The sequence below is a fragment of the Primulina eburnea genome, chromosome 9, assembly GCF_022965805.1.
Source record: "Primulina eburnea isolate SZY01 chromosome 9, ASM2296580v1, whole genome shotgun sequence".
NCBI lineage: Eukaryota > Viridiplantae > Streptophyta > Magnoliopsida > Lamiales > Gesneriaceae > Primulina > Primulina eburnea.
Window position 1 is genome coordinate 28,858,021 of NC_133109.1, and position 23,767 is coordinate 28,881,787.

Consider the following 23,767-nt stretch of genomic DNA (forward strand, 5'->3'; position numbering starts at 1 on the left):
GTCGAGCGATAGCCAAGAGCTGCAAGGATTGGTAGCGTAGCGACGCCTGAGTTACGAGGTAATCGACATCAAAGGGCTGTCGACGGACGAAGGTAAACCCTAAACCTTTGGTAGTACTGGAGAGTACTGGTTTTGCTAGTCGAGCATGGTAGTATTGTTCATTGGGTATGCTTTTGATGCGTAGGCTTGTTCTAGACCTGATTAGCGGTGTTGCGTAAGGCTAGGCTTGCTGTGATAGAGGTACGAAAGTACTATCCGAGATATCCTGGTCGAGTATACATTCTTATATGTGTTGCATGATTATGTGGTGCATTGATATATGTCATATGATGCATGCTATTATGTCACGCTTTATGATGCATGCTGCATTTCATGTTGAGCCGTATCTCCTTCGAGATAGCCTTTACTGTTGAGCTGTATCTCTTTCGAGATAAGCTATATCTTGTGGGGCCGCTCAGCCCTGTCTTGTCTTGTGGACGCATGGACACCGAGAGTACACAGTGGCCGACGGGTCGGGAGGGCTTCGGTGATCCGGGACATTTTTGGTCCACGTCTGTTCTTGTAGTGGATGCAGTGACCCAGAGGAGTACCGCGCGGCACTATCCACTTGGCGCCTCTAGACTGAGCATTTTGAGATCCTTTGTTACTCCTGTTTCTTGACCTACCCTGGTATCATATCATAGCATGTGCATTTCATATAGGTTTGTATACTCATGCTTTTGTACTGGGCGTTCTTATCGCTCACGTCCTCGGTTTTGTTTATCTTGGACACCCCATTCCCACGGGGCAGGCCTCAGGTTGGATGGCTCAGGAAGAGCAGGAGGAGGACAGTGAGTAGCTGGTTGGTTTAGTTTTCAGTACTATTCTATTCGATATGGTTGTACCGAATATTTTTTTGAGTTGTTCTGTTTTCGATTGGGTTGTATAACTATTTGTCGTTGGCCATATTTCCGCTGTTATCTCTGATTATTATTAATTAAGTTAATTACATGCTTAGTTCTTGATTAGTAGGTGATTCTGGAACGGGTCACTACACTCTTCAACGACAATATCTTGTGAAGTTTGAATTTCATGAGTATTTGATCTTCGTGGAGAATGATTTGATATTTCAATAGTCTTAATCCAATGGGTCAATGCCTTGATATTGAATTAATCTTCAAATTTTGGGAAGAATGTGATGAACACCTGGATCGCTTCTTGAAATTGGATGATATTGAATTTGATGAATTTTAATTTATGAAGAATATGATAAACTATTTCATTGATCTTCTTGAATTTGAGAAAAAAACTTGATCTTCGTGAATTTGATGAAGGACACGATTTTCTTGAATTTGAATAATTTGAAGAAGATCACATTGAAAGAAGAACTCGAACTTCTTGAATGATGAAAAACTTGATTTTCTTGAATTTGATGAACAACTCGATCTTCTTGAATTCGAATAATTTGAAGAAGAATAAGGTGAACTCCTTGAATCACGCCTTGAACTTCTTTGATCTTCTAAAATTTGAAGATCTTAAGTTGAGATAATTTATGTCTTGAAATCACGCCTCAATCTCATGAATCTCTACTTGAGCATTGGACAGCAATCGTTGTTGCCTCTTCAAAGAAGCAGCTAATTTTTTTTTTCTCTTCTTCAGATCACCAGGTTCTTTAATAACGTGTTCCAACACCTCCTGAGTATGTTGGACTTGACTCACCTTTTGAATTCCTCCAAGTATGTGATAAGCATGAAATAACAAGTGGCAAGATAGATGAAAAAAATATATTACTTGCTTCATCAAATGGTGAGCTCTTTTGCACTAGGAACGACTTCATCATATAGATGCTCGGTGATAGAGAGGCCCGAAAAAGAATGCAAATCCCACAAAGTTGTAGATAATTCACCGAGTGAAAGTCAATGGTGTATTGTTGAGTGGACTCATTGCCTCGCAAAAAGCCTTCATGATGTTGGTATATCGATCATATGTGAACAATGAAGCAAACATAGGTCGCATAGTTGTGCTGCTTGAAGTCTATCATCACACCGACTAAAAAAGTCATCAGTAGACTCCCAATATCCATTGATATAATGAAACTCGTCGGTGAATTGAAATGTATCATCCCATGTTGCCTTTCCTTCAATGATACAAGTGATAGTTTATGATGAGTGGCTCGTAAAACCCTAATCTTGGAATTCTTGTTGAAATGGGCCTCGATTGACCACTCAACTATACAAAGTGGGCTTGTCAACCGTGACCATCTTTGCATAAGGATCAACTTCAGTCTCATCAACAACCAAAACAATGCATTTTTCTTCGGGTTGACTATCGTCCTCAAGTATCACCAAGGATTTGATGCCAGAAGAAGACGATATGTCTTAGAAGAAAATCATTGTGTTGCAAAAGGAAAAGAAAACGTGGAAAACAAAAGGAACGGAAGAAAGAAAGTCAAGCAAGACGAAGTCTCATGCATCCAAATTTACGTCGGAGATAAAAAAAAAAACAATTTCAATAAGGAAATTTTCGTGACTTGTTCACTAAAAAAAATCAATTCATGAATAAGTCCCGAAGAGACATTTGTAAATAATTAAATTTGTTGACCCTAAAATTATAGTAAGTACAAAATAAAATTAAATATCGATGTGAATTTTCTATTTATTTCCTAAAAAATAAATAGTTAATTAATTGATATTTTAATATATTTTGTGATCAAATTGATATTTTAAAGAAGATTGCATCTTGCATTGAAAGGAAGAAAATACTAATATTTTAGTATTTAAAATCAAATCTTGCATTCAATGGAAGAATATACTAATATTTTTAATATTTTAAATCAAATATTATGATTAACGGAAAACAATCACCAAAATAAATCATGAGGATCCAATCAAATTACGGCACCTCATAAAATAAAAATAGTAAGAATTTGCATCATTCGACTATAATAGGGGCAAATGACCAAGAAAGAAGACACAAAAAATAAAATAAAGAAGTAGATGAGAATTCAATGCAAAAATCCTCTCAACTTAAGTTATTCAAATTCAAGAAGATCAGCGAAGTTAAAACGTGATTCAATGCGTTCATCGTCTTCTTCATCAAATTATTCAAATTCAATAAGGTCGAGTTCTTCATCAAATTCAATAAGATAAAAATCTAAGAAGATCGTTTTCTTTATAAATTCAAGAAGATCGAGTATCCACATTTCTTTTGCGATTTTATGAAATAAAGAAATTCGCGTTAGAGTGACCAATATTATAAATTCATTTATACTACTCACTAATATTTTTATTTTACCAAAATAATTTTAAAAAAAAAACATGGAAGTTCTGTCACCAAATTAAATCCATGAAACAAAACGAATGTTTACAAATATTAATTTCCTTCAATAGCACAATGGCCACAAAACATTTGACACCTTAGTAATTATAATATCATATGACAAGATGGTTAACAAATTACACGATCTATTAGGTTTATTAGGTACCATTCAATTCAATTATGATCATGCTTAATTCCATTATGCGTCCCCATGAGATTTGGGGCCATAATAAACGCACACAGCCAACACAGAATTTGATTGTCACTTCATTTTTCATCGAAATAGAGATATATGATATGACATGTAACTGTAAAGTGTGCCCAGTTCTCGAACCATAAAAAATTGACAAAAACTTGTGTGAGACGATCTCACGGGTCATATTTGTGAGACGAATATCTTATTTGGGTCATCCATGAAAAAATATTACTTTTTATGCTAAGAGTATTACTATTTATTGTCAATATGGATAGGGTTGACCCGTCTCACAGATTAAAATCCGTGAGACGGTCTCACATGATACCCACTCTAAAAAAAATCAGTAAATCTATTTTTAACGACACAAAAATTCATATCATACTGTTTCACGATTCAATTTTGTGAGGCGGATTTACACCTTTATCCGATACATGAAAAATATTATTTTTTATGTCAAAATTATTATTTTTCATGGTAACTATTGACTGAGTTAACCTTCCTCACGGATAAAGATCCGAAAAATCGTCTCACATATTCTTTTAATGAGCACTGTCCAACAATTAGTTATTAATTAATCCTCTCGTCTCGGGTCCTAATAATAAACCTAAACAACTTATATAAATAATAAGAAGTTTTGAGTTTTAGTAAATAAATGAAAATATCTTCTCTCACGATCCAAAAATTCTAAAGAGAAAGAGAAGTGTGTTATCTAAATAAGAATATTTTTTTATATTTCATTAAAAATAGTATTAGTATCACTATTTAACAAATATTTCAGCTTAAAAATTTTCAGTTTTTCATTTTTATTTTCAACATTATTTACTTTTGATTTTTCCAACTTCATAATTTATAAATAATTAATCACTCATCTAAGGGTATGTTTGGTGTGGGTGATAAGTAAAGGATAGATTATTAAACTCATGTTTGTCTCATTTTTTATGGGTCCAATTAATCAAGAAGTTCATGCTAAAAAAAACCTACTTGCTTGAAAAGATATCACATTGTTTTGGAGGGATTGACAATCCAATTGTATATCCTTACCTTGAGTTTTGACATCAATCCAACTAATTATCCTATCCTCCACACCAAACATAGCCTAAAAGTATAATTTTTTTGTGAACGCTCTCTTAAACATGTTGATTAATCTGTAATTGCATTAATCATATTTTCAGAACCTTGGATACTGCAAACTTAGGGAAAATTTGAAAAATAGCATTAGTCAAACTAAATTTTTACAAATAATTTCTAATTTTCTTATTATACATAGAAGTTGAGGAGCTAATTGCAGAAATTATAATAAGAAAATCGATGAAAATTTAAATTCTCTGAATTTTTTTTTAAAAAAACATTTAGCATTTTCTAAAACTACAAATAAAAATTTAAAATTATTTTCTTATATTGTATGTTTTTGGTTGTGTATATTTTATAAGTATCATAAATATCAAATAAGATAATTTAATTAATAGCTCGAGCGAGTATTTTGAAAAACTCGATTAGTAAATTTAACAAAAGAAAAATTACTGAAGTATAATTACACTTTATAAAATAAAATATCATGCACAAAGAATACACTTTGATGTAATCCTTCATATATTTACAAACCCGTGTGTTTAGAAATAACAGAGGAATTTCTTTCTGATAACTATTATTTACACAAGTGAGATTTGAATCGAAGATCATACGATTCTTATAACTTCAGCGTTAGGCTTATCACTGAGTCAAGAGATATTTGGTTATAAACATATATAATAAACTACAAAAAAGTTATTGTTTTATCTTCAAAATCTCAATTTCTCGAATAGATCTTGCTGAAATATCAACTATAAAAAATCATAAATTTTACTATTGAAGAAATGATTTGTTAGAATAACTCTCGTTCATGGGTATTTCGAGAGATCTTAGCGTAGGAGAATCTGGTTGGATTGACAGTCTTATCTTTTATTCATTATTTATAGAACTCGGACTCTTGAAAGCACCTCTCGTGCTAACACTTATCTGTTGTAGTAGAAGATGTTTCTAAGAATCGATTAATCCCCAAAGAGGGAGAGCTTAAGCAAAAAGAAAAATGTAGGGCGAGGGAGAAGTCACTAAATTGAATGGATGAAAATATATGTTGGATAGGTGAATTTTATTTTTGAGTTATATTTTCTATAAAATTTTATTTATAAAATATGAATTAAAGATCCGATAAATTAATAAAGATAAAAACTTGTGTGAGACGATTTCACGAGTCGTATTTTGTGAGATGTATCTCTTATTTGAGTCATTCATGAAAAAATATTACTTTTTATACTAACGCCGCGTTTGGTAGCATGGATTAGGTAGGTTTGTATTTTTTGTCCATGTTAATCCATTGTTTGGTACAATTTTAAGTAATCCCACTCAATCTCCTCTGCACTGGATTGTGTTGTACAAGGTTGGTTAAATTAAACCCACGACACATGCCAATATTAACAGTCCTTTCCATTTATCCTACATATATTTTCCTATAATACCCCTTACTACAAAATAAACCCCACAGAAGACTTGACCGCCAAATCAACATTAGCTTCCGAAGGAAGAAAAGGGAATGGGTTATATATTTGCTGTTCACGACGAAATCTTCCGGAATCAGGTAATTATTGTTTAAATTTTATGTTTGACACTACAAATTTCGGAAGTTGTTTTCAAAATTTTGTTTTCAATGGTGAAATTTTCGAATGTCGATTGCGACATTTTGCAGAAATCTGAGGAGTGTATGACTGTGTAGTTGAATGACCTTTCTTTATGTTCATGGTTTCTGCCAAAAATTTGTGCTTTCGGTAGTTTTGGTTGACATATTTCCTTTGTAAAATTACTATTCTACTGAGTTTGTTTTTCGAGTTCTTGTATATTATTTCATTACAGTCGAACACCAAATCTTATTAAGCATCTGTCAATTTATTACTTCAGCCCGTATGATATATGTGCGTGTGACAACCGATTTTTAACTGGAACAGTCGGATTCAACTAGAACACATCACGATACAGAGATGTTCGGAAACAAATCCTACATCTATGCGGAGTTATTTTCGTTCATCGCGGCTAGGGTTTTAATCGAAGAGATTGTGTGGAGAAAATGAGTCCAAGGCAATGGGCGGATAGGTATAAAAAATGTTGTTAAAATATTAATTATAAAAAAGGTGAAAGGGTAGTTTGGGTAATTCGAATTTAATCCATTAGTTAGTCACATCCTTAAAAATCTCACCAAACACAACAAAGATTTGAGCACACCTACAAATCTTTACATAATCATTTATTTTATCATTTATGTATTAATCATCTTTAATCCTATCATTCGAATCAAACATAGCCTAAGAGTATTATTTTTTATTGTAAATATCGGTAGGATTGATCCGTCTCACAGATAAAAATTGATGAGACCTTCTCATAATAAACCTACTCATTAATTAATTAGTCATAAAACCTTTTTTTTTAGCACAGTCGAAATAAAATGTATGTATGTGCTGGCTTAGTGCTAAAATAAAGTGCAAAGGGAGGTGAGGACTCCTGGAGTAGGTTATCCAGCCACCAGTTTTCTGCCACGTGGCGCCGCAGCAACATTTTGGCCTCGATTTTTCTTAATTATTAAAAAATGAAACCCACTTGTGTGGCTCACATTTTTCCTAAACAAATTTCAGAAAATAAATAAGAAATCCTACTCTCTCCTTCAATCCATTGCTGTTTCTACCAGCAATTCTTGCGCGTTTGCTGCTCAGTGGTTACTCGCATTATCGCATATACTCTGGTTTCTCCGGCGGAGTTCTGAGGATTCCGATCCGCCGTTGATGGTTCTCCGGCTAGGTCTTGCACATGCATGGTCGGGTAAGGATCGGAGCTGTGTCGTGCTGTGTTTAGCGTCGCAGGTATAATAGTACCTTCTTGAGTGCTTGTTATTGGTGTATTGCGATCTGAAGATGGCGACTGTTGTGACAGTTGTTACTCACTGATTGAATTGGTCTTTTTTCTTTCCATTTTATGTGTTTGTGCTCTGTCATGGCTTTTTGGATTGGAAGAAAGGGTTAAGGCAGCGCGTGTTTCGTTTTGGTGAGGATTCTGGTTAAGGAATTAAATACAGTTCTACTTTTACTATTTGCTGGTACTTCTTTTGGATTCTAACGTGGGTCTCCTCTGCCTTGTCTTTGTCTGCCGCTTATTTCTGATTCTTACACATGCCGTTTTTTTTTAATTGTTTCCGAAGATAGTAACAGTACTTTTGGTTTCGGAGGATTCATGGGATTTGACCGGATAATGCCTGTCCACCATATTTTTTTGAGTGTGAAATTGAAAGGAGATTTAAGCGAAAAGTCTAATGTCTAACGGTATGCAGCAGAAAAATGTTGGGATTTTGCCCGGGGTTTAATTTATATGAAATAATAGATGCTGTTTACAGTTTTTTCATATTATTGTAATGATTACATTCTCAACTTCTACAGCTGTCAATCTGTGCTCTGATGATCATATATAGATCATAATATACATTGATTTCTTTGTAAGTTTCTCTTTTGCATTACTAGTGTTACTTTGGCAGGTCGATTGCAATAAAACTATCACCACAGCCCTAGCTATTATGAATTATTGTGACCAGTGATGAAGGAAAGCCTCTTTATCTGAACCAGCTCCTTGTCCTTTCAATGGACCCTTATTCTTCTGGAGAAGAACTTCTTGTTAAGGTATCCTTTCTCCGCTGTTTAGTGTCGTTTAAATATGTGCGTTCACATTACAACATTATGTAGCAATGAAATTTGTGTTTATTTATAGACCAGGAAACCTTATACAATAACAAAGCAACGTGAGCGATGGACTGAGGAGGAACATGATAAGTTTTTAGAAGCCCTCAAGCTGTATGGGCGAGCTTGGCAGCGTATAGAAGGTCACTGTTCTAGTATTACTTAATAGATTTATAGATGAGACAATAATTGATTTGAGACTGCCCAATATTCTTATGTTGTTAAGGCCCTTTATTTTCCCTTAATCAAGTCTCTTGATCATGGATTTATAATCTTCAAAAATATTGGTTATTGTTTTGTCAACTCTGTTTAAGAAACGTTGTTTTTAGATGCATTTTCTCTTTATGAAAGACCTCTTGGTGGTGATGCAGAACATATTGGAACCAAGACTGCAGTGCAGATCAGAAGTCATGCACAGAAATTTTTCACAAAGGTTAATCATCAATTATACTTCTATTATGAATTGATGACTTGGGAAAATTTTCAACCTCTAGATTTTATCTCACACAGGTAAAACTATGTTTGTGAGGTTCTCACCTGAAAAATTTTCAAATTTAACTTTATATGTAAACTGTTTTTTCCATAACAAGAAAATACATTTGTAGTCACTTTTCCGGCACAGATCTGTTGCCTGATTCCTCAAAATACATCTTTACCCAGTGCGGTGTTCTCGATTATGAGAGTGCTTGTCGGGAAACACACCTTGTCATTAATGGTTGCACGGAGTATTGGTATATATAATTATATCTGCGTAAGAATAGTAGTTTTCCAAGGTCGCATGCACTTTCTATGTTCGAGAGTGCAAGCGAGCCAATCCAAAGCTGAATGTCCTGCATATATTCCAAACTTTAGCTGGAAAATTAAGCGAAGGACTCAACCTTATCTAGATTGAGCTCAAGTTCAACTCAAGTTTAAATTTCGACTTACGAAAATGTCAATCCATACCTCTCTGAGGAACTATTTTCACTTATCAAACTCATATTAGTTATCTCTAATATCTTGGCTTATTTGATACCAACATGGCATAAGTAAGAGACTGATTTCAGTAATTTATTTGAAATATGATAGATTTCTCTTTACAATTGTCTCTTGGTCGTTCTCATTATTCTTTGTTGTCTTTATAGGTAATTAACTCCTTAACTCAAAAGATGTATATGAAGTGTGAAAAAGAGAAGAAAACCTATATTACCATGAACTCCTTTTGTACTCGTAACAGCCTACTCGCCACAAAGTGTGCTATTATTTATATAGGATAAGGCACTATGCCATGGATTTTGCAAGTTATGGTCAACAATAACCTATATTACCATGAACTCCTTTTGTACCCGTATAAAATGTCTATAATAGGATAATGTATTCTTTTCGTGTTATTGTTGACCATAACTTGCAAAATCCATGACATAGTGCCTTATCCTATATAAATAATAGCACACCTTGTGGCGAGTAGGCTGTTACGAGCTCAAATATGTTGGGCCTAGAAAAATGATTTAATCCTTGGCTGAGTGCTTCACTCAGATTAGGTCTCTCAGTGGAATAGCCTATTTTCAGTTTTTTTTTGTTTGTTAATCATTAAAGTTTTGAGTTGTTTTGGTAATTTGGTTCGTCCCATAGATGATCCATGTAATTGAACCTTTCAGGATCAACAACAATCTTGTACCTTGTTTTGAGTGTCACAAAGTGATCTATTAATATTTTAGTAATCAAAATCTAGTTCCATCAAGGGGACATATGTTTTTGCCTCACAATCATCATGGTTAAAATAAACTGAAGTGTCTCACTCCGGGTCCAAGTAACAACTATGATGTTATAATCATAAAATGGTTAGTCAAATTGTTACAGAAGTACATTGTAGCAAATTATTAACCAATTCAAACTCATTTTTTCATCTATGTGGGATTAGAGCATCATAGTTACCTCTCCTTTAGAATGTGAATTCTTCTTCATGACCCAACCCTTCTAGCCTTGGGAATTTAGAGGTGGCTCCTACAGGTTAAAAAAGATGGCTCTCGTGGGTGTAGGAGTATGTCTCGCTGGTTCAAGCTGTGAATTTCACACACCTATACTTAGTGCAACGTAGCACTTGTTTCCCGATGTTTTTTCTGGTGATTGCCCAAGTCCGCACAAACACATTTCCACAATGGGCTCCCGTAGTAACTACTTCATAATCGTACTCAGTCTACGAAAATGGTTAACTAAAGTTATTGTAGGAGTATATTGTAGCTAATTATTAACCAGTTCAAACATCGTTTTTTAATACATGTGAGATAGGGGAAACATTTGAACAATGTTATGAACTCTTTGTCAGGTTCTAGACCCCAAGTTAGTTGGATGATTGAGTCACATCAAGACCCTTTTACTACAAGATTTAATTTAGCTATGAAACTTTCCCTCGTTATGATTATCCAATAGTTCATTGGGTTCCAGAGCTTGTGAATTGGGGGAATGATTGCTTCGTTAATTATAAATGTACAATATTTGTAGCCCAAAAGTATTACGAGTTTTATGAATAATTATTTGGTGAAAATTACAATGACAACTATTACTTCAAGATGATTGAATCACAAATAGGAAGACAAGGTCTTTATTTGTATTCTTTTGTGTGCTTGCATTCTTTTCCATTGTAGGGTTAACTTTTGGATTTATATTTCTTTGTTTATGAAACTCTCCCTATGATATGATATGATATGATATAGTTTATTTTGTTCCAAAGCTTTTGTTAGGTTAAACATGCACGAGTGAGAATAGTACTGAGATATGTGATCTCCTGGGAAGTTCACGTAACGTCAAGCTGTTGACGCCAACTAGCTTGATCTGATTGGCTATGTAGGCTATAAAAGAGGACGCCATTAACTATCTCTGCGGTGGACCTTACCGGCATTAGGGAAAAGGTAAAACTGATCTATAAATGATATGTGACAACACCAATACACACACCTCTCCAGACTCATGGGCCTAACAGCCCGATCCATTAGCACCCAAGTATGTGCACTCTCCGCTGCTATGTGTATATGGAAATATAGTCGCGCCTTGGCTAACAGCTATAACTTTTGGCCTAGTTATAAGCGCTTGATCCTAACAATTGGTATCAGAGAGAGGTCACGAGTTCAAGTCTCCCAAGAAACATATTTATATACTTCTTGGGAGGATTTTGGGTTAAGCGTACATGAGTGAGAGTAGTACTGAGATGAGTGACCTCCTAGGAAGTTCTCGTGCGTCAAGCTGCTGGCATTACGCTACTTGATCTGGTTAGTTAGGTGGGCCGGAAAAGAGTGACACCAATCTTAACGGGTAATACTATCTCTGCTGGGGACAACATCGACTGTTGGGAAATATAAGACTAATCTCTAAGGATGTGAGACATCACCAGCAAACAGACACACACCTCTCCAGACTCATGGGCCTAGCAACCTGGTCTATTAACACCCAAGTAAGTGTACTATGCGATATCACGAGTATAAGAAAATAAAGTTACGCCTTGGCTAACAGCTGCGCTTGATCGTAACAGCTCGTGAATTGAGGGAACTACTGGTTCACTATTTAGTTAATTAATAATATACAATTTGTAGTCCAAAAGTATCAAGAGTTTATGAATAATTATGTGGTGAAAAATTCTAATGACAGCTGTGAGTGCAAGACGATTGAGTCACTCCTATCTGAGGAAGACGGGATCTTATTTTGTACTCTTCTTTTGTGCGCTTGCATTCTTTTCCATAGACCCCATGTTCACATGATCCAATGTCTTTGTCTGGATATGTACTTGGTTTTATGAAGACATGAGATTACATTAATAATGATAGATAACCACTCCTATCTGAGGAAGACGAGTTCTTATTTTGTGCTCTTCTTTTGTGTGCTTGCATGACCCCTTGTTCGCATTAGGATTTCTATTCTTTAATTGTCGGGTCAATTTTCTGTTATCTATTATTTTTAAAGCAATCTCATGTCTTCATAAGACTGAAACACAAATCCAGACCAAGACATTGGCCACTGAGTATAGTTTATTTCTCTCTGTTCTTCTCTATAGGCGAAAACAAAGTTCAAACTGTCGCTGTCCTTGGGCCTACTTACGTGGCAATTTTTTTTGCTTAATATGCTGTTTTTTAATTGTTGTTGTCGCTGCAACACAAAGTTTGTGGCCCATGGTGGCCCTAGACTTCGAAGGGAAGTGTCTTTTATTGGTGCTTCTTGATTATTGGTTGGTAGACATGTGATAAACATGCAACCCTTTTAGGAATTTAATCAGACAAGTATCTAAGAAAACAAATAAATCTGAAAGTAGCATAATCAGCAGGACCTTAATAGACAGAATTAGAATAATACTAAATTAAAATAATATGTTTTCTGACAAGCTAACTTTTTACATGTGTTACTTGCGGATATCAACAATAGTGTGGTGATAAACGACTACGAACCTTATATTCTTATAACTCCTTAATAGTGGGCATTTCTCTGTGAAATTCTTCAAAGAGATTGCGTTAAATTCTCATTATTTTTTGCACATTGTGAACACCATTTGGTTAATTCTATTAAATTTCCGGATTGGGTAATTAAAACTTCCTTGAATTGTCCAAAGTACTTTAATGATAATGCTCCTTCTAAGTTGATTTTTGTGTTAAAACCCGTAACTTGTATTTGCATTATCCAGTTGGAAAAGGAGTCCTTTGTTAAAGGAGTTCCAATCGGGCATACTCTGAACATTAATATTCCTCCACCACGGCCTAAAAGGAAACCCACTAATCCTTATCCTCGAAAGATGAGCACGGGAGTGAAGGATGGGAAACTATCAGCTCCTCTTTCTTTTTTGTGCCAGGGTCAAACGACTCTGGACTTAGAGCAAGAGCCATTGTCTGAGGTATTGCTTTAATATTTTCATTGGATTTTTTTATCGCAGTGCATACTACATTGTCTTTTATAGGATCATCTCTTTCTTGTGCTTTCCGTGCGTTATTCTTCCTTTCTTTGAAGTATGCAATTTCATATTTGTTTTATTAATTTTTTCATCACTGGAATCGACATGGTTTTTTCGCATCCTTCCAGAAATCTAGTGATGATGGGAATAACAGAAAACATGATGATAGAAACCTTGAAAATGACTCCGCGGTTTTCCTTCACGAGACAGGTGCTTGTGCCAACTCATATTCAGTGAGCAAAAGCTCGTTAGCGTCAGTTGCGCCAACAAATTTATGCACCTTTAGGGAATATGTCCCACTCTCAACTGAAACAAGTAATCAGGATGAAACAACTCAAGCCTCTGTTGCCAAACAACTTCTGACAAATCAGAGTTGTAACAAGCAACTGCTTCAGGATGATGAGTCATTTAACACCTCCAATATTGGAAATTCACATCCGTACCATGAAAAATATTGGCAGGGCAAACAAATAGATGAGTTGAAGCAACCCAAAAATATTGACAACTTGCCAACCACAAACGATGACGCCTCACAAAACTGTCTGCCTCGCATACCTGTTCACATTCTTGAAGGAGGCTTTGGAATGAATACACAAAGTGTTGTCTTAGACACTGCACGCACAGACTCTGGATACCAAAAAATGAGTGTTCATGGACCTCCATGTCTTTTCGTGAATCCGGGTGGGTCTACTACTCCTGAGCATCATAGTAATGCATCAAGTTCATCCATTCATCAATCCTTTCCAGGTTTTCACCCATTATCCGCCGCATTCCAACACCAAGACGATTACCAATCATTTTTGCACATATCATCCACATTTTCAAGTCTTCTTGTATCTGCTTTGTTACAAAATCCAGCAGCCTATGCTGCAGCTAGCTTTGCAGCAACTTTATGGCCATGTGTTACCATGGACGCATCAGGGGAATCCTCTACAGGCACACCCAGAGGACTTCAACCAAAGCAGTTGAATACAGTTCCTAGTATGGCGACAATTGCTGCAGCTACAGTGGCGGCTGCAACTGCTTGGTGGGCTGCACACGGTCTGCTTCCATTATGTCCACCACTTCATCCTGGATTTACCTCTACTGCTCCGTCAACATCTGCAACTCCAATAGATGGCAATATGAGATCAGCAAATGGTGATAAAAAAGAAGACATTCCTGATCTTGTATTAAATGATCAACAACTGGGACCTGAGTGTTTGGAGGAATTGGAAGAACATCATTCAACTTTATTCTCATCATGTTCTGAAGGAGGCGAGGGCGGAAAACCAAATTCTGGATCGGCACCGGCTGAAGCAGCGCCAATGGCAGACACAGTGGAGCCGCTGGACTCGAACAAGTCCAAGGGTAGAAAACAGGTAGACCGTTCTTCATGTGGATCAAATACACCTTCCAGCAGTGAAGTAGAAGCGGATGGAAAAAAGGAAAAGGACTTTGAAGATAAGGAATTGAAAGAAGATGAAGAAAACCATCCATTAACTGACCTCATTAGCCGACGTTGTAGAAGCCTTTGCAGCATAAATGACCCTTGGAAGGAAGTATCCGAAGAGGTGACTAAGAATCATGCCTTGTTTTCTATGAAGACAATTTTGTGCATTGCACTAATTTGTTTTCAATCTGCTTGCAGGGGAGATTGGCCTTTCAGGCGCTTTTCTCTAGAGAAATACTACCTCAGAGTTTTTCTCATGATTTAAATATTAAGCGAAAGAAGAATAGTGACATGGAAAATATAGGACGGCTGCAGTTCAACCTTAATGACCAGAGCCGGTTACCCGATATGGAAGAGGAATCGATGACTAAAGTTTGCCGGACCGGATTCAAACCTTATAAGAGATGCTCAGTGGAGGCAAAAGACACAAGGATGTCAACCAACTGCAAGGATGAAGAGAAATATCCCAAGAGATTTCGGGTGGGAGGGATTGATAAGGATTCCACGTAATTAATGTTGCATTCTCGTCACATGTATTTTGTTTGAAAAACATAAAATATTTTCATTATCGTCGTTTAATTTTAAAATGTTCTTGGTTAGACCTGGATATTCATAATGTTCGTGAAATGCAATGAACTTTGACCTCTTCATCGTCATTCCTATCTTTGACGTAATATTCTTCAATCACACGATATTATTACTTTTGGTTACAAAAAGTTTTGGAGTAAATTTTTTTTCTTTCAAGAAAAACAGTTTTAAATAAAAAAAGGCGCAGAGGTTTTCAATTTTTTTTTTGTTTTTTTTAATTATAAATTTGCTTTTTTTTTTATTACAAATAGTTATATTAAAAACTATAAATATTATTTAAATTTATTAATAATATGATATTGATTATATAATATAAACATAGTTCATGATTAAAAATATATTAAATAAAATATAATAATTAATATATGTAAAATAAAAAGAATATTTCGAGAATATTCTTTTTGGGGTAAGATTTGAATTAAATTGGTTGGAGATGAAGGTTGTATTTACTGCAGAAATAACATTATTTTAGTATAAAACTTGCATTAAAATAGATTTTGTGGTCGGAGATAGCTTTATGAACAAAAAAATAGATAGAAGGAACTTTTAGAAAAGGGTCGTCAAATAGAAAGAACAAATCTTGCCGAGCCTTCTTCTCCTTTTGTTGGGGCCAGTACTTAAACACAGCTCCTCCTGTGACTCGCTCTGCTTCCCGAGAAAGAGGAGTCATCCTGCTAGGTTTCCACCCCACTCTTTTCTCGTTTCATTTTTTAGAAAACTATATTATCTGCTATAGATATCATATGGTAAAAGAACGCGATAATTCAATGACACTTGCTATAAAAAAAAATTCTTTATACACGACATATTTTTTAAAATTTCAAAATATAATTTTTGGTATTAAAAATAGATATAGTAATAAAATATTTTTAAAGGTGTGAAAATTAAAAATCATGATTATGTTGGAGATGTAAATGCATGAAAAAAAATATTTGATAAAAGAAAGTTGTTGAGTATTTGATTTTATTTCTTGAAAATTTAAAGAAAAAGAAAGGTGCCAAGTAATTCAATCCAACCTATGTCTATTGCAAAAATTACAGCTACTACTTTCTTTTGTTAGGAATGACACATCGATCATCAATATATGAAAAAACCATATTTAGGTGATCGGAGTTTCTTGTCAATTGTCAACAAAAAAAGTGAGTCTCATGTGAGACCATCTCACGGATCATAATCTGTGAGACGGGTCAACCATACCCATATTTACAATAAAAATTAATACTCTTAGCATAAAAAGTGATACTTTTTCATTGGTGACCCAAATAAGAGATCCGTTTCACAAATACAACCTGTGAGACCGTCTCACACAAGTTTTTGCCCAACAAAAAATAGTATGCAGTTTATCTATGAATGTTGATCAATAACGCACAGATCCAAAAGTATATTACTTGGGAGTTGAATTTTACATTTTGCTGCATTTGGATACCGTTGTCAGTTACTTTCTAACATGCGAAGCTCTCAGCTCAAGTCTTTATCCAGAGCTCAGCTTACTCACAGATACTCAGTTCATTCTGCCTCATCCTTTATGTTCTTTCTTTTGTTTTTTTACTTTACTTGACTGGTTACTAAGATATGCTGAAGTATAGACTGCCTTCAAATGTAGAAGCCAATAATAACTTGTGCTCATTGCAGGAATTTTCAACAAATTGAACACGAGTATAGCGAGATACATGATCAACAATATTGAAAATGATCTTCAAGCATAAGTAAATACATTAGTACTTTAAATCAAAACTGAAACTTGCTACAAGGGTAAAATCTTCCATGTTCACAAGTGAATTTTACCCGTCCATTGTAGGGATTACAAGATATCAAGAATAGTTGGTTAGCCCACAAGAGCATCTTGCTTGGGAGGTGACTGGCTAATTTAGTTAGCCCACTTGTGAATCTTGCTCGGGAGGTTCAGATTCCTGCAATGAACACAAGTTATTATTGACTCTTTAACATTTGAAGGCAATTTATACCACATTATATCTCAGTAAGCAATCAAGGAAAAAACAAAAGAAGTAACATAAAGGATAGGGCAGAATGAACTCAGCACCTGCTGAGTAAGCTGAGTTCTGGACAAAGACTTGAGCTGGGAGCTTTGCATGTTAGAAAGTAACTTAACAACGGTATCCAGATGAGGCAAACTGTAAAATTCAACTCTCATGTAATATCATTTGCTGATTAGATACTGTAAGACAAATAAAACTTCTGGATTTGTGCATTATTGATCAATGATCATAGATAAACTGCATACTAATTTTTGTTGACAATTGACAAGAAACTTCGATCGCCTAAATAGAGTTTGTCATATACTGATGATTGATATGTCATACGTAACCCAAGTTGAGAGCTCACAATTTACAGTATGACTTCAATCCAATCAATAGACTGCCACAAAAGTTGAAATGTTGTCTTTTAATTATTAATTTTCTACATTTTATTTATAATGTGGTTTCAACAAGAAGCCAATAGTGTCATATACCATCCACCTTTCAACTTAGACGTCAATATTGCTCTCAATTCATACTTGAAGATATTTCTGGTTTTAGGTTCTTCAGTTCCATCGAAAGATATTCGAGATTTTAAAACAAAACAAAAATGAAATAATATCAAGTGATTAGACAAAACCTTTGCAATCCACTTTCCACATGTGCATCCAGAGCTGAAATTACTTGAGGCATCTGCTCCAAAACCTGTGTTAAATCCCATAAATTTGCCATGACCAAGGCAATAACCCCCTTAAAAGTGATCGTAGTTTTAGATCAATACCATGAGAGCATTCACTTACCAGCTCTGTATTCTTTATAGTTGAGATCCTGGACAAAAGGTTTTTTGGGAGCTTGCTAAGCAGCGTCTGCAAAAATTTGACACCAAATCACTTTATGAGTTATACCATTTCCTTAGTGTTACTATGCATATCCAAAATAGATATGCCTAACCATGAAGACATACACAAAATTCAGTCTTAACATATTTTAGTGAAGATTCATTGGGAGGATCAAATTTTGTGGGAAACCTTGTCTATGAGTATATGATGAATTGACACAGATAACGCTATTAAAACCATCTAAACACCATAATCAAATCAAACGGTCATATTTATCATGATAATGCAATCAATCTATATATAATAACTTCTACTGGTTAGTTTTTGTGCCATTAAAAGTACATATCAGATACCATAAATTTTTTGCAAGGCCAATCAATTGGTGAAGGAAACCACCTGGTATTAGATTGCAGGATTTTGTGAATAAATGGGTGGCACTCAGCAAAAAACATAAAGTTATGATCAGTGTTCGCATCCATCTTATTATCCATTAAAACCATAACATCTCACCAAAATCAGCATCAAAATAAGAAATTTTCTTCAACTAACAAAGCACTTGAAAAAAAAAGAAGTTTTACACCATTATACAACCACACTTTCTTCTTCATTGCAGTAAACCAATTCATTAGAACAATAACATATGCAAAAGCAGTGATTTTATAAAACGCAACAATTAGGTATTTCAGTCCTGTGAGATCCTTACTTATTTAAAGAAGCTCTAGAAACCATTAGGTCCAAGACAAATGCTAGTAAATCAAATCAATCTAGTAATTCACAGGTCTAAGAACTCGTGAGAAATATGGAAATTTACATGCGACGGGGAGGACTCGAGCATGAGGTTGAGGAGATTGGAGGTGGACTGCACTGATTGCGATATTTGATCCACCACTGTCGATTTCGACGATCCGCCGCCGCCCGATGCAGCCATCCTTTTTTTGATTTCATTTTAAAAAATAAAAAAATAAAATTGTGATGTATTTTTTTGGAGTATGAAGTCCATTTAAAGTATGACAAACTATGAAAAATTATATTTTTCTATTTCCACGCCAAAGTATGTAAAATTAAATGATCATTTTATTTTTCATAACCGGGCCGATTCATCACTTTTTTAAAAAAATTAATTTTTTTTTAAAATTCAATTTTTCTTTCTATTTATTTTTCATAATCGAACCGGTGATCGAACCATTAAATTCAAATCTCACTATGAGCAAAATGGCCTATTATTATGTACCAATCTCAGAACCATTTAAATTCAAATAAAATTTCAACTTAGCATTTTACTTCCAAAATTCGCATAAACTTCCTAGAAGTATATTCAGCATTCATAATTCACTGCAATGTCCAAATATCTAATTATACAGCTCTACAACTCGTAATCATCAACTACAAACGTGTTGAAATTTCGAAAATCCAATTATACCTAATCTGAAAATTTTTAAATGTGCTAGGAAGTTCCAAAATAATCATTTATTAATTCTAATGCATTTAAACATCCAAAATAGATTTATTAAACATTAAATTCGAAATCCCCAATATTATATAACTGGAAATTCGAAATAATTCCTAAACAAATTTCGAAAATTTGTCAATACCTCCAATCGGCTCAAATATTGTACCTACAATCAATAATACAACACACATAAATTTTTGAATCAAATTCGAGCCAAAATACCCAAAAATTCGAAACCCTAATTTTCGAAAATACCTTCAAAAATCGGAATCTAACTCAAGATTAGGAAATCGAGCTTCAGGCAGCCTAATATCAAAGTTTACTCATGTTTTCCGGGGGAATTGGGCGACGGAGGTGCGACGGGTTCGGTCCAAGTCGCGATAAAACTTCATAAAATTGGTACCAAAATAAAGCTTACGATAGAGAGCATTCCGAAAATGTGTCACTTTTAATTTTTGACAACCGGATGCGACGGCAAGACGCAATCAAAGTAACGGTTTTGTGCTGCAATGAAAAACAGAAACTAGCCGATAGAAAAATTGTTCGAGAAGGCGAGGAACTGGAAGGTGGAATGTGACACGTCTTTTTTTTATTTTTACTTACGAGTGCACCGTCACTCACTTATATAATATTTTTTAATAACTAATTTAATTTATATTTAAATAAAAATCAAAATATAATTATAAAAAATAGTGAAAGACTGCACTACAATTTTAATATATAAATTAAAAATAAAATAGAAAAAAATGAAGAAAAAAAACCAAAGTATGAATTGAACATACAACTTTAAGAAACATAAACTCTATCTGCTAAGCTGCATGTTATTTAAATTAAATTTTAATACTTTATTAATATATATAATTATTATAATAGACGATGACAGCAAAATTTATTTACTCTAACCGTCTCAAATTTAATAAAATAATATAGATATATATAATCTATTATATATTATATACATTAAAATAATTGAGAAAATTAAAAAAAAAACTGTTTAGTTAGAAAAATTGTTTGGAGAAGGACATCAATTTTTTTACTTTTTTTTCAACACCAAAAAATATTTCATTTTTTTAAATCATAATATTATTATATATTTTTTTTTATTGTAATTGAGTTTAGTAGAAAAATAGGTTTTTTAGTCAAACACAACGGTGTACGAACACACTATTGTTAATATTCATATCAAAATACAAATGTCCAATATTCATTCTATAAATTGATTAAACAATATTTCAAATATCTAATATTATATTATACGTAACACGTGTGCCTCAGTCGCTATTTATAATAATTATTATAAGTTTTTGTATTCAAAATTTGACCATCTAGAAATTCGTCTAGAAATTTTGGAGGACATACTACCGATGCTACAACAGGATCAAGCCGATGTATTTTCACATATCATGGAAGTACTGATACATATCCAAATAGATATATCGAGCTTCAATAGATGGTGGGGAGACAGCCTTCGTTCGTAAGTTTTACCAATATTGATATCATTTTTAACTATATGTTTAGCTTAAACCATAAAAAAATTGTATCATGTAGTATTATTGTATATGTATGATTTTTTGTAACAATCTTGTTTGCCCATTGGTGGCGAGACATCAGTGAAAATACCGAAAGAGGAAGCCATCTAGGATAATAGAGGATGTGAATACGACATCGAGACATACAAATGCAGACACAACTAGTATCGATGAGACATTAGTTAGAGTACCGGAAAATGGCAATCTATGATAATAGATGAGATGGATACAACTTTAAGATATACAATTGTCGACACAACTGATATGGCTGAGACATCGATTATAATAATTGAAGAGGGGTTGTTTATGAGAATAGAGTTGCATAAGGATGTTTTGAATGAAATTATCTCATGTACTTTGGAGAGCATGATAAGCAAATTCATTAGTACATCATGACCACGAGTTGAGGCTGAAATTGATCAGGCGACATAAATATAGCAGAAATTTGGGTTTGTCTCGTCTAACTATAAGAGGTACTTTATCTATAATGATGTGTGTTTTGGTTTTTTACAATCGATTAAAAATTAAGTTATTTTATTTTAACATGTTTCAACATATTCAAAATGCTGTCGGGGGTTGGTTGAGTTGCAAAAGCCTTACCCATAGGGCAGACCGAGCAACAGAGAAGGTTTGATGAGTATTGCAAGATCAGAATATTGTGAGTGACCCATAGTTTAATGGGAAAAAACCAATCTGATTTTGATATTTTTTCATACGAACAACCATTTGGTTTTCTTGAAAATTGTGCCTATAATTAAGAAGGTCACTGTGATGGATTCAGATCGTAGCAAGGACAAGACAAGCAAAAAATTGGGTGAGCCATTAAGGCCTATTGCTCTTATGATTTCATATATTATAGTTGTGCTCGTATTAGTAAGGATTTGGCTACAAAGTGAAACATAATTCGGCCAAATGATTCCCTAACGCAAATTATTAGGTATAAATTTCTTATATTTTTTTGTAGTTAGTTTTCAGTAATATTGTTTTACAACGACAATATAAATTTCCTATATTTTTATTGCAGCGACGAGCGGGGGGTTTATACCATCGTAGTTGTAGCTTTGACAACGGTCAGACAAAATGATTATATGTTGAACGATGAGAAGATTGCAGACTTTAGGAAATTTTGTACTTCTTGTATTTGGGACAACACATGGTCATTGAACTGATATTTATTTGGTTTGGAAAACGTACATTGTTTTTTCAAAGTATGATTACTAGTTGTGTTATTTTTATTTACGTAAATTGGGTATTGATTGGCACAACATATTTTTTTCGCAAAGTATATTTGATGTTATTTATATTTTATCCATATTGTGAAGTACTGGGTCGAGTTTTACAGAAACTTGACCAACTTCTTTATAATTGAATATAGTTTCTATAAAAATCGACCAAATACTTCACGATATATTGGGTGGAGTTTTACAGAAATTCGGCTCAACTTTCTTTAAAACTCGACCCAAAATGTAAAACTCCTCCCCAAACTCGACCCAAATCTCTCCAATACTTCAATCATATATTATGATTTAAATTGATTCATATCATATAATTATTTATGATACAAACTCTAACCCTAAACCACAAACCTCAAAACGTTTAACTGCCCAAACTCGATCCATCTATAAAATCGACCCAAACCCTAAACCATGCAATCCAACTCCACCCAAAACTCCCCCAAAAATCGATCCATATCGTAAAAAAATAATATCATGAGCACAATATAAAGAAATCAACATTAGACAAGAAACTTGCTGTAATTGCATGGAAATATGGAATCCTTTCAATATCAAATATTCGGCAGATGCATCTCTTGGACTCCAAATACACAATGGCACTATGTGTAGCACTTATGAATCATACTCAAGGCGGCCCAATTCATAAAATTGGTTTATCCAAGCATTATTAAACCTTTCACGGAGAATTGACCGGTCAGGGTGAAATTTGTTGTAGATGCAACAGATGGATTGCGATACCTCGAAAACCAAGATGTAGTCAATATATGCAAATAATCTAACAATGCAATGATTGAAAGTCTTTCCTAGCGTAGTCTCATTTATAGATTTTACCTCGTTTGTTGTCATATTGTTATTACGAGATCTTGGAATGTTTGTTCGAGTCCATTTATCCAGAGAATCACTTTCATCCAAAAACTTTGCACCATCAGGATATACTCTCTTACAATTTTGGTACTCTGCATCAAAATTAGTTATAAATTTTTGCTAAGCGCATAAATATTTCTGTATAACCCTTCTTTTTTGCAACAATTTTACATATTTTTAGACATGCCATACACAGTGACCATGATGCATATCTTTGTAAATTCCAAAAATTGCAGCAATGATCCCCGAATGTATGTATGAGATTATAATCAACTCTTCCTCGTCAGATTTACTTCCAATAGCTTCATCAAACACCATCTTAATGAAGCAGCATATTCTATATCAACAATGCCCAAGAACAATAGATATTGGTGAAAATATCCATCTTGTGCCGAAGCCACGAGTAAATTGTCATCATGCTTTCCTTTCAACCATGATAGTTATGACTTCTTCTCATGTATCTATATCTCTTCACACAAGCACCATATGCTAAAAACATGTTTTTGAATCTATTAGGCTCATCTACTACTAGTATTGTTATGTTACTTAGATTTATTTCATTAACCATCTTCAGATAAAAAGGCAGAAGAGCAAACCTTTTTCTAGATCACCTCTAAAGATATCACTGGCAAATCATTTGTCTTTCAAGACTTTGTAATGGTAATATTAAGCCTCTTATTCCACATCATTGTCATAGTATAATT

At 34.2% G+C, this 23,767-nt stretch overlaps 2 protein-coding genes across 12 annotated transcripts; one reads left to right on the plus strand and one right to left on the minus strand.

The window, feature by feature from the left end:
• The first annotated feature begins 7,134 nt into the window (after positions 1-7,134).
• LOC140841480 (protein LATE ELONGATED HYPOCOTYL-like) lies at positions 7,135-15,238 on the plus strand. Of its 8 annotated transcripts, none has more exons than XM_073208942.1 (8): positions 7,135-7,377; positions 7,528-7,610; positions 8,043-8,184; positions 8,273-8,384; positions 8,613-8,674; positions 12,887-13,093; positions 13,279-14,703; positions 14,781-15,238. In XM_073208942.1, the coding sequence occupies exons 3-8, from the start codon at positions 8,146-8,148 to the stop codon at positions 15,090-15,092; spliced, it is 2,157 nt and encodes a 718-aa protein (XP_073065043.1). In that variant the 5' UTR covers positions 7,135-7,377; positions 7,528-7,610; positions 8,043-8,145; the 3' UTR covers positions 15,093-15,238. The 8 variants fall into 8 exon arrangements, with proteins under 8 accessions (XP_073065043.1, XP_073065042.1, XP_073065041.1 ...); XM_073208941.1 differs by having other exon boundaries at positions 7,528-7,558; positions 8,029-8,184; XM_073208940.1 differs by having other exon boundaries at positions 7,528-7,558.
• Positions 15,239-16,770: 1,532 nt separating this feature from the next.
• Positions 16,771-20,019, minus strand: LOC140841481 (tobamovirus multiplication protein 2B). 4 transcript variants are annotated; one of them, XM_073208947.1, is made up of 7 exons: positions 19,691-20,019; positions 19,578-19,601; positions 18,797-18,914; positions 17,947-18,012; positions 17,787-17,851; positions 17,212-17,302; positions 16,771-17,080 (listed from the first exon to the last, which is right to left on the minus strand). In XM_073208947.1, the coding sequence occupies exons 3-7, from the start codon at positions 18,911-18,913 to the stop codon at positions 17,042-17,044; spliced, it is 378 nt and encodes a 125-aa protein (XP_073065048.1). In that variant the 5' UTR covers position 18,914; positions 19,578-19,601; positions 19,691-20,019; the 3' UTR covers positions 16,771-17,041. The 4 variants fall into 4 exon arrangements, with proteins under 4 accessions (XP_073065048.1, XP_073065051.1, XP_073065049.1 ...); XM_073208950.1 differs by having other exon boundaries at positions 18,797-18,929; XM_073208948.1 differs by lacking the exon at positions 19,578-19,601.
• Positions 20,020-23,767: the final 3,748 nt, after the last annotated feature.